Genomic DNA, 16,566 nt, shown 5'->3' on the forward strand with positions numbered 1-16,566 from the left:
GTGGTGGCTTAAGAAAATCCCATGTATGCCCTGAATAAACCCTCTGTGACTGGAATAAGCATTTTTCATGAGAGTAACATTTTGATCTCAGGCATAGCAAATAGAAATTTCAAGTGGAATGGAATGGGTGAAACAACTAGCTAGCGTAACCCGTGAGCATGAACACTTTCTGTTCCAGACTTTAGACGGTGGTCTAAATGTAATTCAACTGGAGACTGCGGTTGGCGCTGCTATTAAGAGTTTTGAGAACTCTTTGGGAATAAATGTTCCCCGGAGTCGTTTCTTGCCAGTCAAGACCACGTCTGATCTCCTACTCGTGATGTCTAACTTGTACAGCCTTAATGCCGGGTCTTTAACAATGAGTGAGAAACGGGAATTTCCTACTGTACCACTGGTCAAGCTGGGGAGCTCTTTCACCAAGGTAAACATAATTATTGCATAAAAAAGTGTATGTGTGGAAATGTTTAATCTACAAGCTAGTTAAAGTAGCTCTTATTAATAACCCTTAAGTGACCAGGAGTAAGACTGATAGTGTCCTAGAATGCTCTCTGCATGTGATCATCCAGGAGTTGCTACCCTTTTTTCCTCTGAGTCACCTGGGTACTAGCAGTACAGAATTATTGTTTGAGGTCACTTACTGAAGCACCATCTAACTTACTGCATGTAACATGCTTGTTCGCTTGTTTATTTGAGTTTATATCCTGAGATTCTAAGCTAACAATTGGCAAATGCAGTAGTAAGATTAAAATAGCAAGATTAAAGATTATGATTAATCTGATTGGAAATGTTTTGTGAGAATGCAGCTCTTCTGAAGAACTAACTGCAATCTACAGGTATTGATTAGCACAGAAGGCCAATTTACATCTGTGTTATATAGTAACGTTACTGATTATAACAGTTCTGTTGCTTCTTGGATGTATTTACTGTGATTATTTACTTATTTGTTAATTTCTAGACCACTCCAGATGTCTCTGGGTGGCTTCACAAAATTTAGTTAACCATTCTGTGATAAACTCTCCAAACCAGTCTATTGCAGCCCATTTTATAGATCGCTGGATTTTAAGTACTTACTTCAAGCACAAGTAAACTTTTTTAAAATGGGCGGGCAACATGTGACCACATATCTCCCCCAGCAACCCCAGAATATATTAGATGTTGGCCTGATTTTAAGAATTTTAAGAACGGGGATAGCAGTTTCCTCCCAGAAGCCTCCCCTTCCCATGCCCATCCCTGGTCCTTCCAGAGCTTCCAGAAGATTGGAAGACCAAGTTTGAGGCTACTGATCCTCCAGGGTTGCCATGGCATTCTAAAGCTTTTATTCGTTTGCTTTTAGGGCCTGAAGGATACTCTTGGTGCCTTCCCATGCTCATTCTAAGGAATTCTTAAATAAGCTTTTGGTATTCCATTCCCCTTTTATTGGTTCATTATAGTTCTGCCTTCCTTAAATTAAAGCACTCAGCTTTCCCATTCAGCTATGGTGGATTAAAAAAACTTAATTAAATGTAATCATATTTAGATGTGTATCAGAACAAGTAGGGTGGTTAAGAGAATTATATGAAATACAAACATTTTAACCTAGAGTTACAGGTATGGCAGTGAACACTGTATGGCCCTAAATGAGGTTCAGATCAAGCTTAGTTCCAGATTCAAGTTATGACATTCCTTTAGGCCTTGTGTTTTCCAAATTAATAACTTTATGCTGTGGTTTGCAGTATAATTCTTTGAATACATACGGAGAGATTCCTAAACCTGTGAACCTGACCCTTTACATTCTCATTTTTTTAAAAGGTTCAAGATTTCTTGAGGAGGTTTGAAAGTATCCCAGATATGCTCGAACTGGATCATCTAACTGTTTCAGGCGATGTCACTTTTGGGAAACATGTTGCATTAAAGGTTGGTCATATGAGTAAAATTAAAAAAAGATCCCAAGCTCTTTGTAATATGCAAGAAATGCTGCATTCTCAGAAACACTATTTGACAAAATCTGCCAATGTCTTTAGGATTCATTGATGCATTCTTGCAATATCCATTTGATATTGGGGATCCAGTAGATTCCTTTAAAAACAGTGAATCGTATATTTACAATTACTTAGTGAAATAGAGTTGCACAGAATGGTCAGAAGCAGTGTGGTGCAGTATGTGTGAGTGCAGATGAAGCACCTCACTTTGAATTGTTAAAGCAGCCACATCATTTGCAAGTTTGCATACCTGATTCAGAAGCTGTTTTGTGCTGTCTCTGCATATGTGTTCCAGCAAAGAAATAGTTTCATCTATGTCCAGGATGAGATAAGCTATAAGTAGATTTTCCATTTTTAGATCTTATCATATAACCTCTGAATTTTAAGTTGTTTTTATGTAATTCTGTTTCTGCTTCTTTTAATTTAGCATCCAATTTGTTCTGGTGTCTGAGACTTCTGAAGTCAGTTACAGATGTCTTGTCTGCAGTTCTTTAATTTCTTTATCCTGATGTCTACTTGGGTTGTTAATTTATCATATCTTTCATTTATATCAGCCTTGAGAGAATCAAGTGTTCCTTCCATATCTTCTTGTGGCTGAATCAATTAAGAAAGATTTATCGTCCATTGTATGCAACTTGGTATAAGAAATTATTTAAGTTGAGGAAAGGAAGCAGAGGAATTAGGCTGGGTTTCTTCCACTTTGGATTGTTCTCTACTGCTTCCTCCTATTCGTTTTGAAAAAATGAAAAGTAAACTTATGCTAGAATTTCTCTTCATTAAGTTGAATCAAAGCAAATTATAACATTAAAAGTAAGAAATCAGAAAAAAGAAAGCTCAATATACTTAATAACAGATATATAACCAGATAATACAGTGTGAAGGGAATGGACATAAAGGAAGCTTTTAAGCATATCAAATTATACAGATATTGAATTCACATCTTAAGAACTGAATTCCATTCATTACAATTCATACCACTTCAACTAAACATTTCCTTTAAAATAAACATTCCTTATGTTGGAGCTTATTCTTGTAGTTAAAAAAAAAAATTTAAGGGAGTTGAAGAAACTAAAAAGGAGTCAGATCAAACTAGTTCAGACAAGCTGAGTAGCAGGTATGTGGTTGAAGCAAACAAAATAATATCCAAAGGCAAGTATATCCAAATTAATAAAATTGTTAGCTATATAATTGCACTAGAAGAGCACTTTTACATCTTTCTTTTAAACTTTATTACTGGTCAGACGTCATTAAAAAATACAGTGTGTAACACAAATTATAATGTTGCATGCATGATAAAAAGGCCTGCAGTCATCCATACCCTATTTTGCTGTCAACAATGCACGAATTCTACAGGCTACATTCTATATGCCAAATAAAAGCGTTTCAACAGCAAACATTACCTTGGGATCTTAGACTTAGACTTCTTCTGCCTGACCTGGACATGGACTAAGAAGAGGTGTTAGTAACTCATTGTGGGTGTCTTGGTGAAAATTACAGTATAGCTGGATATGATCCTGGGACTCAATGTTCCCATCTTTTCAGCATAGGGAATTTTGGGGTATTTACCCTCCAACATTGCTGATGGTAAGATCTTTAACTGCAATAGTGTACAGGCCTTCCAAAGTTTGTTATTTGTAAATTGCTGGTTCAAAATGGAATTAGCTCTGCCCCAATTGAGCTCTAAGAGAAATCTTGATATATTCTTTTTGTAATTCTGTGTCAAGAATTCTTTGTATATGAGTGATTGCCAGATGTTGTTCTAAGTGCATCAGCATCTCATTTGATTGTGTGAGATTTATGTAATTTCCAATTTATGTAATTTTCAAGGAGAGTACTAATTATCTGGTATAAGATGTACCAGACCTTGGGGCTAAAAATGAGTTTTTAGCCAATATTTGAGAGCACACAGCCAAACCACTATTTTGATTTTTATAAACCCTGAATCTAAACAGAGCAGCATTAGGGACATACAGTATATTGCTACCTGAAATAGCTCTGTTAGGAAGCCAGTTTCAACTCTCACCAATTTCTTGTAACTGATTCCTAGATTTAACTCTGCTCTATAGTGGAATTGTGCCAATGCTTTGGCTTCAGAAAGTTTCAAAGCAGCTGGTACATACCAGGCCCCTCTAAAGAGAAAGAGAAGTTTGTTTATTCAGCGTACATAGCCACCCATCTCACATACGTGAGTCTGGGCAGCTCACACACTTAAAAACAGAAAACAATAGTTACAAAAAACCAAAATGAAAACTATTAAAAACCAATTAAAACAGTTAAAACTTAATTTGTGGGACAGTGCAATCCATACAATGACTAGCAATACAACAATACTGGATCCCCAGGCATCATGACAAAACCATGTCTTGAGAACCTTTTGAAAGGCCAGCAAAGTCAGGGCCAGTCTAACGGGGGGTGGGCAGGGGGAATGATTTTCAAAATAGTGGATACTACAGCAGAAAAGGCGCTCCTCCTGGGTCCCATCAGATGACATTCCTTTGTAGGTGGGATCCATAACATGCCTCTCCTGCCAGCTGTGATGGGACAGGTAGATGTATCTAGGGAGAGGTGATCACTCAAATAACCTGGCCCCATGCCATGTAGGCTTGTTGTTGAATCCTTTTGAGCATTCAGAGCAACCTGAGAGGTATGAGTATGTTGCTTCCCTGAATAACATAGCACATATCCCAGGTACTTAAAAAAGGGACTTGTTCAAGTATGTGCCCTTTGGGGATTCAGTGGAACTTTTTGTAGCCTCTTACAAAACACATGACCTTTGTTTCTCATAGTTAATCTGTAATGGACCAGTGTTCCCATGGCTCTTAAAGACTTGCCGGTGTCTGCAATAGTATAATGGCATCGTTTATAGTTTTAAATGAAAGCAGTGTTTCTTTTGGGTTTCTCAAAAAAAAAAATTGTACACACACACACACCCTTGCTGTGTTGACTGTCCTTTTCAAATTACCTGTTGTAGATAAATTTTGCAGTTTCAAATTGTACTGAAACAAAAAGTAAACCACTGAGCAATAAAAAAAGGAACAATTCAAAAGGCAGTGTAGAAAATTGTTTAGCTAAATAAGCTTCCTCCTAGATGTAGAAAAAAAGTCATAAATCCCAGTCAGAGAAGTTTCAGTGGGGTTTCAGAAAGAAATAGTTCAGAAATTCAGAAAACATGAGTAAGATGTAGTAAGAAAACACTTAAGATTAAAACCTGAAAGTTCTGCATGGGTGGTTCTCATCAGAAATGCCTGGTGTAAGTTGCTTCAGGGAGGATGTCAATCTCTTGAAGATTTATAAATGCTTTAGGCTCATCCCTCAGGAACAGAGCCCAAGGAAAAATTGGTTGGCAATTAACAGCCAAGAATATTTCTTTCTGCACTTCGGTTGGAGGTCATTAAAGAGTTTTCCACTATAAAAATTACTGTCTCCTTAGTGAACAACAATCTTGGATTCAGAGATATGTGTTCTTAATTGCTTGGAAAACTACTCTGATCAAACTCCGCTAATTTTAGAAAACATTTTGAGATTGCAATTAAACACTCATGCATTTGTCAAACACAACTGAACAGTTCTGTGAAACGTGACGTTAATTTATAAAATGTTACATGCATATGGGTTGGAATTTCTGTAATTAAACATTTAGCATGTGTTTTTGTTAGAAGTTATAGGGTAAAGAGTTCAATATCAGTACTTTATGAAATGTGATTGCTTCAGAATTAATGAAATATAAACTTAAATGTTAGAAACCTATCTTTAGGCAGTTCACTGGAACATTCTTATTTTCTGTATATAGGGAACCGTCATAATTATCGCAAACCATGGTGACAGGATTGACATCCCCCCTGGAGCGGTTCTGGAGAACAAAATAGTCTCTGGCAATCTTCGGATCCTAGACCACTGAGCTGCTATGAACTTCATATAATATAAACAGTTTCACAAATGGAAGAAAATATAGGCATTAGATTTGTATACAAACAATCTATTCACTGTTCTTACAGTATTATTTCTGTAATCCCTTTTAACTGAGAAAACTAAGAGGCAAATATTTAAATGACTCTAATTCAGTTAATATAATCTAAAGTGCAATATTGTTTGTCTTAAAGACAAGCAGCTCTTGTGTGAGAAGTTTAACATGCTGATATTCAATGAGTTTTGAACTGCTTGTAACAAAAAGCTGTGAAACAATATGCTGTTAACTATTAAATGCAACTACATTATGTAGTAGTTTTGCTACTATAGCAAGTATGTCTAGTATGTTATTATTTGCCTTTCTGTACTTCAGACTCTGCTATTCACCCCCTTCACAAGATGGTTCAGTACCTGACTTGTCTTCTCATGTGTTTACCCAAAGAAAAGATACCTGAAACATTTGAATAGCAATTTCTCATCCCACATCTATACTGTCACTACTTAAGAGCATTAGTTTATTTTTAAATATGGAACAGATTGCCCTCTTTATTGTACTCATATTAACAGAATAAAATAATGTGTTGGGATGAAGGAGGAAATAAATCCTGCATCTGTACAGGTACTGAAATAAAGAATATCGAGCCCCCAGTCTGGATATTGGTTTTTGTTGGTAATAATGTTAGTAAATAAGTTGGTCTTTTAAACAGTTCATTTTAAGAGTTTTATTTCGATTGACAGTGATTTCTGCTAATGTTAACAGATAGGCATGCCTGTTTGAAAGAAGCCATAGGCACACAAAACATGGTAGGCTATCGTTGTACATAATCATCACAAGAGTAGGCACTCACTGGATTTAGATAAAAATGCTGTGAGGTGAAATACACAGGCACTTCATTACTTTATAACAGGCAGGTACCAGCCTGAAAGCATTAAAAAATGTTATAAATTAATACCCCTTATACTGTTGCTTTTATGGGTATATTATGACTCTGCACCCTTGAAATATTTTAACTGGGTGTGTGGGTGGGAAAGAATTGAAGGTAAATGTTACATGGACACTGGCCAATTTATGCTGTTGTAATCACCCTCCTTAAATAAACAACAGATATGCTTGAACTGCCTTTTCAGTTTGCCCTTATAAGAATTGGGCAAGCTCTACAACTTCATTTTTAAGATACAGGAAATATTTAAAATATTGTTTCCTGATGAGAGTAAGTAATTCAATTGGAAAAAATACTTTGGAACATGAATGCACCTTAACAAATCCAAAGTTATGTAGGTAATCAAGAATTTATAGAAACATCTGTAAAAAAATAATTTAACAGTAGTTTTATAGTGAAAACATTTTCAAGAATTCAACAGCAAGAATTTTCAAACTGTACCATCATTAAATGAGACACCACATGAATTTCATTGCACTAGAGGAAATGCAAAGCATCTTTTTAATATAAAGACTTACAGAGCACTCTCTAGACAACAGCTGTGTTACAGCTATGAATTCTTTTGGATTTGGTCCAAAGAAACCTGAGTCTCGTTCCAGATAGAATGAAGAAACTGCGCAAAGAACTGTTGTTGCTTTTCTTGCGAAAAGGATTCTCCCCAAATCATTCCTATAGCTAAGTTCTAACACATTTCAAGAGAGTTTCTTCTTCAGTTTGCAAGAATCCATGTTCTGCAAACAAGAAATCATTCCAAAATGATGGAGTGGCAAGTTGTTAGATAGTCACCTCTTCTGTTCCCAGATTTCAGCCATGTTTAAATCTAGAGTCTGAAGCCCTTTCAATGCTTGGAGGTTTCCAGTGTAAAAAGCTACATCGGCTGTGACCAATCTATGCAGAACAGAAATAAACATTCAGGAAATATATTTTCAAACCATGTAGACACTGATATAATTTAAATTGTATGTTGAGTGTTAAGTCCATTTGCTCTAAACCTGACATCTTGTGCTTTATTCTGGAATCTGTGTACTAGAATATAAAACATTTAGTAAACAGTATCACCTTCTGCACATGTTTTTAGAAAAAAATTCAGTTTTTCAGGAATAGAATAAAGGAAAATACTAAGTGATGAGCCCATTCTGTTACCTGGTCAATTTTTTCTACTCAAATCTACTTTTTAGCAACAATTCCAAGTTGCTTCCTTCATGGAGCACTTGTAAATGCTGGTTTCATAGCATGTGAGGGGGAAGAGCCACCTTAAGTTGGGAGCAGATGGTTGAGTGTATTCAAGTCCCCCCCCCCCCCTGCTTATTCCCTTACAGGGAGGGGAAAATACTCCCTCTCCAAAAGGAACTTAGTAGCTTGTAGAGTCCCCCCCCCCCTTTTAGTCTCACAGAAACCATTCAAATCCTCCTAGAACTCTGAGGTTCTGCACATACATTTTGAAAAGCCCTGCAGTACAGCATCTTGGAGATGACCAGCCATGGTTTGAAGATCTCTGGCAAGGGAGAACTCGCTAGGTCATGTGACAGCCCGTTCTCTGGCTGACAGCTCATACAATCAGGAAGTTCCTCCTGATGTCTATAACCTCTCTTAAACTTTAACCACTGATCTGGTCCTGTCCTTTGGGGCAAGAGATAATAAGTCTACCCGTTCCTCTGTGTGACAACCTTTTAGATAGTTCAGGAATGATACATATTTTCTGTAGGCTAAAAACATAGCCATATGTTTTAACCATTCCTCATAGGGTTTGATTTCCAGACCCTTCGTGATCTCAGCAACTCTCCTCTGAACTTGCTCCCATTTGTTACTGTTCTTTTTGAACTATGGTGCCCAGAACTGGACACAATATTGCAAATGGGGCCTCACCAGGGCAGATGGTCTGTAGTTAAGTAAATTAAATCTAGTGCAAAAGTGGAAGGGGGGGTGGAGGAGCAAATACAACAATATCTAAGGTGTTAACTTTTTATGCTGCAACAAAATACATACCAAAAACTAAAAAATAACATACCCATTTTGAGGTCCTCCATCATTGACTACATTTAAGTGGGCCAACTGTCTCTTTAAGTGAAGTTTGTAACTTGCATTAATTCTTAAAAATAACATCTAAAGGATAATACAAAAGTTAGAGTAAGAACTTATTAGAAGGGGTTTATTCTGAAGAATCCATAACCAGCACAAAAACTAAGCATCACTGTACATAAATTTGCAGTTCAAACAACAAATATTGTTTCTAAAGAAACAACTATGACAGTCTACTGCAATGGAAATAACATGAGAAAGAAGCAGATTTATGTTGGAAGGGGGAGGGAAACAGGGTAGGAAATAAGAGGGTTCAAATTACTAAGCAACAGATGTGATGCAAATATTCTGACACTCATTTTAATTTAATTTTAATTTAATTAATTTAATTTTAAGTAATTAAAACATGTAATTTGATAAAAAGCATTTGTCTATATCAGGGTTTCTCAACCAGGGTTCCATGGAACCTTAGGGTTTTGCAAGAAGTCACTAGAGGTTCCCTGGGAGATCATGATTTATTTAAAAAATTATTTCAAATTTCAGCAACATGCTCTTGCAGTAATGAGCAGAGACTGAACAAAACTCTAGTTATAACTCTTTCTGAGCTCTCTAGCAGTGCATTGTAGGACTGTGTTTATTTGGTTGAATTCATTCTTAATTTTTAACACGAGATAGGTGAGACTGTTGATAACAGGTGAATGCTATATTGCAGGAAGGGAGGAATATATTGAAGGAAGGGGAGGGAGAAGTGCATTTTTCAAGAAATTAATGGACTCGTCCAACTGAGTCTGTGACATCAGTCTCCCCTTCTTGCATCTTTTCCCCGCAGTTTTCCTGTAGTTATTTTATCACATTATTTTAAATAAATTTCATACATGTCTCACAGATGTGAGAGAGGAGGATTCTAGAACGGACAATACCAATAAGTTTAATGATGATAATAATGAAGAATTTACATCTTCTTAGGCATTTTCCTGCATTGGTACATCAATGGATAAAAAAAAAATATCCAACTTTACAATGGAAGCTATTTATCAATGGGTTTTACATGGACTGGTGATCCAAGTTACCCTATTCCATTGTGCCTCATCTGTGGCAAACAACTTACAAATGCAGCAATGGTTCCAGCAAAATTGAAAAGACACTTAGCTACAAATCACAATTATATGACAAGTAAAAGTTCTGATTATTTTAAACAGCTATTGGAATCACAGAACAGAGTAAAGCTTTTGTTAATAAAATGACAATCAGTAAAAAAGCCCAAGAAGCAAGTTATTTAGTAGCAGAACTTAATACACAGAAAATGAGAAGTCATGCTGGGTGAGAAAGTAACCATGCCAGCATGTAAAATAATAGTGGAAAAAATGCTAGGGCCAGATGCAGTACAAGAAATTGAAAAGGTTCCACTGTCAAACAGTACAATAAGTCAGTGTATTGACGACATGTTACATGATGCTGAAGAGATTTTGTGTGATAAGCTGAAGAACAGCAGCTTTCTTATCCAAGTTGGTGAGTCAACAGATTTCACCAATAATGTCATGCTATGGCATTTGTAAGATTTGTAAATGATGGTGAAATTCAAAAAAACTTTCTGCTGCAAAGGACTACATGAAACATGCAAAGGCCAAGAAAAAGGCCTTAAAAAAGTCTGCCTTGGAGGAACTGTGTGGGCATCTGTACAGATGGTGCTCCATCAACGGTTGGCTCCATGAAAGGTTTCGTTCTCTTGCAAGAAAATAAAATCCTGATGTTGTCACAACACACTGCTTTTTTCACAGAGAGATGTTGATGTCAAAAATTCTTGGAGATGAAATAAGTTCTGGATGATACTACAAAAACTTTATCAAACTTTATCAAACAAAGACCAGTTCACTCAAGAATGTTTCAAAAACTCTGAAAACCTGGTCAAAGAGCACATAAGTCTCCTGTTACATACAGAAATATGGTGGCTCAGCAGAGGAAGAGTTCTCAACAAGGTGTTTAAGCTGAAGGCAGAATTGCAAGAGCATTTTCGAGAAAATAGTATTCCACATTTTGCTGGGTGCTTTGAAGACAGAAAATGGTTGCAGAAACTTACTAGCATACTTAGCCGACATCTTTCATCACATGAACCAGCTGAAGAAGTCTCTGCAAGGCACTGAAGAAAATGTTTTGACTTCAAGTGACAAGATTCTTGGATTTAAAAGAAAACTGAATGTTTGAAAAAATCATGTTGCAAAAGGGAATACTGAAATGTTTCCATTGCTGCTTGGCCTTGAGAGTGAGGAAGGATACCAAAAAGTCTCAAATCTAATTGAAAACCACCTGGAAGTACTGCAGAACAAAATTTATCAGTACTTTCCCTCCCTTTCAACACAAATGTATGATTGGGTGAGGGATCCTTTCTCTGCATCTACTGCTGAAGCTGAGAACTTCACTTTGAAGGAACTTTATGAGCTGCAGTCTGATTGTACATTCAAGATGAGATTCACTGGTCTGTCCAGGGACAAGTTCTGGATTTCTGTGAAAGAAGAGTATCCTGCCATTCATAGGAAGACACTGAACATTTTGCTGCAGTTTTCAACTTCTTATATGTATGAGCAAGCTTTTTCTTATTTAACAAGCATCAAAAGCAAAGACAGAAATCATCTTATTTCAGTTGAGGATGAAATCCACGTGTGCTTGTCTCAAATTTGGACCAGAATTAAGTATTTGTGCAGCAAAAAATAAGCACAGGTTTCACATTAAAGAGGTAAGTTTCATTCTTTATTTTTAATTTAAGAACACTGTTAATGCACTTATACAGGCGTACAGATGAAACAAATATAATAAATTTGTAACTTCTGGCCTATATTTGAGCCTGAATGTGCAGGGGTTCCCTGAGGCCTGAAAAATATTTCAAGGGTTCATCCAGGGTCAAAAGGTTAAGAAAGGCTGATCTAAGTAAATCCATCTCCTATCTCTACAGTAATTCTATAATTCTATATGATCTTCTCCACACCAGCTTTCCCTCCTTTCTTTTGTCCTCTCACCAACTGTTCAAAATGTTCATCACTCAGCACTAGATCAGACATATTTGATGAAGTGAACAGTGATCCAGAAAAGCTTTAATAATATTAATAGTACTATAAGGTGTTTATTTTTTTGTTCTTACAAACAGGTTAATGGCAATTGCTTTGTTTGGTCCCATGTCACAGAAAGGGCATTATTTTTAGAGTTATGCAGTGTATCTGCCCTCTGAAAATCCAGGAAAAAGATGTGACTGCTTTAAAGAACTGCAAACAAGTCCTATGTTCATGTTCCTGCTTGCTAAGAAGCACCTTTCTGAAATCAAATCTGAAGCATTGCATCTAGTCATTTTGCATATCTACTGTTTATGCTGCTTGGAGAAACAAGTTTGTCAAAGATCAACTATAGTAGTATGAGAATTGCTTTCAATACTTCCATTTTATGTGCTATCAGTAGAAATATTTTGTCAGTATTCACACATGAGCTGTAATGCATCAATTTAGCTAAAACCAATAATCCAAGGATTTACCTATTTTATGATTTGAATGAATCCATCTATCAACTTACAGGTAGTCCTCGCTTAACGACAATTGGGACCAGAATTTAGGTTGCTATGCGATGTGGTTGTTAAGTGAATCATCACGAGTTGACCCAATTTTGCAAACTTTTTTGCAGCAGTGGTTAAATGAATCACGTGATCATTCAGTGAATCATGCAGTTCCCCATTCATTTTGCTTGCCAGAAGCTGGCTGGCAAGGGTGCAAATGGCAATCACATAACCCCGGGACGCTGCAACTGTCCTAAGTGTGAGCTGGTTGCCAAGCGCCTGGATTGCAATCACATGACTGTGGGGGGTGCTGTGACAGTCATAACTTCAGGCAGTGGTTGTCACTTTAGCGCCGCTGTAATTTTGAACGGTTGCTAAACAAATGGTCATTAAGCAAGGACTACCTGTACAGAGAGTAATAAAATAGATTTTCTTAGATAAGGAATTAAAAATAAACAACAAACTGTGTTTGGACAAAACAGAGAAAAGAGACCAATCCCTTTTATCTTCCCATTATAAAAAGTTTCATAGCTGAAGATTTTCTTGCAGCGATGTTTCATATTAGACAATGCACTATTCTGATTTCCACTTTTACTACATGATATGCATTATATATCATTCAACAGTAGAGCAGAGTATTTAAAATGCCATTAATATTGTGTAGTATGTCCCTATTTTACATCTCTTAAACAACTGGGAGCATGACAGTTCCACAGCAGCAACTGATCAACCATCCCAAAGGCTCACCTGTGTTTGCTCCTCAGGAAGCAGGTCATATATTGCTTCATGCATCTTTGCCATCTGCTTACAAATATTCCTGAAGCAGACAGAAGGTACGGGAGCTTTCACTTCATACTGAAAATGCAGACAGGGTACGGGTCACTGAATTTGTCTTCTGGATTTTGACTAGCATCTTATTTGAGGGGAAAAGAGGGGAGTAGAGTAACTGTAGTAATTTCTCCATTCACCTTACTCTGTGGATTTTTATCCCAAATCTGTTTTCTTTTGTGCAGGCCTCCTACCAAGGCAGTTAGGAGTTATGCAAAAATAGTGCTACATGACTGTTCTCTGCAGCTTGGACCGTATGAACCCTCATTATGAGATAGGGTTGCTGTACCATTACTCCGTATGGGACAGGAGCAGAGATTATCCTAAGGGCTACCATAGTGCACTGGCTCCCTCCATGTCTCTGTTCCCATGAGATTGTATTCCCTACAATCAGAATAGCCTACGAGTTGTAGGTATGAGTGATGCTCCATGGAAGCTGGTATTGTGGCTGCCATTGTTCCACAAATATTGAAAGAACTGGTTTACCCTTCCTGTTTTAGGCTGGAAATATATAGGTTATCTCTATGAGTACGATAACAATCTTACTGGCATGAAGCAATAATACATGGATAATCAATTTTAAGGGCAAACAGTATCTCCTGGTACATGCTGCTGAGAAAGTTAAAAGAAAGCGGAAGACAAATATAACTTGAGTATCAGTTTCAAGTTCTACTCAAAATGAGGAACTTAACACAAATTAAGCAACATCATTCCACCCTCAAATTATTACCTTGGAGAGCAATTTGTCAAACAAGCTATCCATTATGGCTACAAGTTTAGTTGAAATTTCTGCTATATGGTCATGGTAATCCTGAAATTAAAAACATGACTATTATTCATATTATGCCAGACTTTGTCCTTGTAATAATATCTATAAAGCACAAAGTAAAACTGAAAACAACTTTACTGTTGCCCCTCCTTTATTGATTTATTTATACTGGGCTGCTGCACACCCTCATTTATAGCTATTCACAGGTATTATTTTGACTTATTAGCCAAGTTTCTGTTTCTCTGAACCACCATTTCTTTTGTCTTGGAACTCCTGCAAGTCCTGTGGCACATGTTTGATGAGTTTTTATTTACTTGAACTGCAGTTTGGAGAAAGCAAAAAATAATTCTTAAGCTGTTATAGAAGGTATACAAAACTGCCTTTTCCTCAGATGTTTGGTTGTTTCTTTTCCAAACTTTAAACAAATTAGATAAATAACTGCTCTCTTCCAAGCCCTCTACTTCTGGGGCAGAGAATCTTTTCTCACTTGCCAAGGAATTTGGATGAAAGTGAACACGCCTCTGTTTCTCACCTAAATCCTTGAATGGAAACAGAAATCCTAGCAGGAAGACAGAATACTGTCTCTTATAACCACCCAGAGATGTGATCAAGAGCACATCTCTGGGCTGGAAGCATTGGCACTGCTGTCCATTTTTCTTTAGGAAGCACATAACACACTTTGAGAAGCCTAAATGCATTTCTTGTTGGTTTTTAGAACATGTAAGTCAGAAAGTAACTGGAAAAATACCTTGGTAATGTGGTCAAAATGCCTAAGCATGCTGAACTGTTTGGGCTGCAGGCGAGCTTCAAAATGAGCCCTGATAACAGGAATGTAGTATACTATAAGCTGTAGGCAGCGTGATGAAAGAGCTAAAAATAGAAGAAACAAAAGGAAAATCAACAAAAGAAGAGTTTCACTCTATACTAAGAGACCTTTTCTTGTGCAAGCTGTACAGGTGGTCCTCGGTTAATGACCACTTGTTCAACAACTGTTTGAACTTACAACAACTGTTTGAACTTACAACTTACCACTGAACGAGTGGTACTGATGACTGGTCCTCTAGGTTCTGGCCATCACAGCACCCCTGCAGTCACGTGATCGCAATCCAGGCACTCAGCGGCCTGGATTTCTGACCGTTGCAGCGTCTTGCGGTCACATAATCACAATTTGTGACCTTCCCTGCCGGCTTCCCACAAGCAAAGTCAATGGGAAAGCCAGCAGGAAGTCAGAAGTGGCCAGTCACGTGAGGTCCTCACTTAATGATCTGTGGTGATTTGCTTAATAACAATAACTGGGGACTGCTGGAACTGTTGTCGCTAAGTGGCATGGTCATGTGACATCATGCTTTACAACTGGATCATTTAGCAACAGAAATTCCAGTCCTAATTACTGTTGTTAAGCGAAGACTACCCGTAGGACCGTGTCCACTATCTGCATTAAAGAGTATCATTTCCATTAGAGAACAGCATTGAAGGAAAAGCTTTAGACAGAAGGAACCACATTTTATAAACAAACTGAATCTTACAATTACTTTTCTCAGGCCCAATTATAACGAACACTCTATCTGCCATAAACAAATTCATAAGAAAACATTATATTAAGCCAAAATTTAAAATATACCCCTGAAAAATTGGGAACCTTTTCCTTGAAAAAAAATCCTAAGGAGAATTTACAGAACCACAAAATGTTTGAAAACCAGACCCATACCTAAATTCTTTGTAGTTATTGTTTTCAAGCCAACCACTTGTAAAGCACCTGCTCCAAGTACTAGTTGGCAACTTCTTGAATTGAAATACTGTATGAGAAAGAGAGAAGGATAAACAATTACTTAAGAATTACATGCAATGTAATTAACATTCAGGAGTCCAATAGCACCTCTTCTGACTAACAAATTTTATTGAAAAGCACACAATGTCATGGACTGCAGTTCACTTTATCAGATGCCTGGTAGTACTTTTTCTATTAAAAGGCATAAGCTGCAGCTTTTGAAAGCTTATGTCTTATAATAAAATTTGTTGATCAGAAAAAGACGCTACTAGACTCCTGACTTTCTGTCACCAAGGGGAAAGCTTACTGACACTCTGACAATAACTGCATGCTTGCAGTTATGTCTGCCTTAATTCAGTTCAACACATAAGTTAATACAGATAATCCTCGCTTACCAATGGCAACTGGGACTGGGAACTCTGTCGCTAAGCAATGTAGTTGTAAGGCGTGATGTCACATGATCGTATTGATTTTCAACAGCAGTTCTGGCAGTCCCAGTTGCCATTGTTAGGTGAATCCTGTGTGGTCACAGCATCCCACGATCATGTGATCACTATTTGTGACCTCCTGCCAGCTTCCTCATTGACTGCTTGTTGGAAACTGGCAATGAATGTTGCAAATGGTGATTACCTAACTGTGTGACACTGACATCATAACTGCAAGCTGGTTGCTAAGCATCCAAATTGCAATCACATGACTGTGGGGATGCTGCAACAGCTGCAACTATGAAGACCCGTCATAAATACTCCTTATGTACGTAAGTACACCGTCGTAACTTTGAATGGTTGCTGAACAAGTGGATGTTAAACGAGGACTACCTGTAATCTGTGCATTCCAGTGTT

General features: G+C 37.3%; 2 protein-coding genes across 6 annotated transcripts in view; one reads left to right on the forward strand and one right to left on the reverse strand.

Annotated features, from left to right (window-relative positions):
- UGP2 (UDP-glucose pyrophosphorylase 2) overlaps positions 1–6,512 on the forward strand; it is a 36,342-nt gene extending 29,830 nt beyond the window's left edge. For all 4 annotated transcript variants that reach the window (XM_025171500.2, XM_088134072.1, XM_007435754.4 and 1 more), the window contains exons 8-10: positions 179–421; positions 1,789–1,893; positions 5,749–6,512. In XM_025171500.2, the coding sequence (XP_025027268.2) occupies positions 179–421; positions 1,789–1,893; positions 5,749–5,856 (456 nt within the window). In that variant the 3' untranslated portion in view covers positions 5,857–6,512. The remainder of the gene's footprint in view (positions 1–178; positions 422–1,788; positions 1,894–5,748) is intronic.
- Positions 6,513–6,554: 42 nt separating this feature from the next.
- The window catches only part of VPS54 (VPS54 subunit of GARP complex), a 57,897-nt gene continuing 47,885 nt past the window's right edge, over positions 6,555–16,566 (reverse strand). For both annotated transcript variants that reach the window (XM_088134039.1, XM_088134044.1), the window contains 6 exons: positions 15,665–15,752; positions 14,705–14,826; positions 13,918–13,998; positions 13,107–13,214; positions 8,814–8,908; positions 6,555–7,693 (listed from right to left, as the gene is read on the reverse strand). In XM_088134039.1, the coding sequence (XP_087990165.1) occupies positions 7,588–7,693; positions 8,814–8,908; positions 13,107–13,214; positions 13,918–13,998; positions 14,705–14,826; positions 15,665–15,752 (600 nt within the window). In that variant the 3' untranslated portion in view covers positions 6,555–7,587. The remainder of the gene's footprint in view (positions 7,694–8,813; positions 8,909–13,106; positions 13,215–13,917; positions 13,999–14,704; positions 14,827–15,664; positions 15,753–16,566) is intronic.

The sequence above is a fragment of the Python bivittatus genome, unplaced genomic scaffold (assembly GCF_059951505.1).
Source record: "Python bivittatus isolate LINGU-HERP-01145 unplaced genomic scaffold, Pbiv_v1 ctg000020_np1212, whole genome shotgun sequence".
Lineage (NCBI taxonomy): Eukaryota > Metazoa > Chordata > Lepidosauria > Squamata > Pythonidae > Python > Python bivittatus.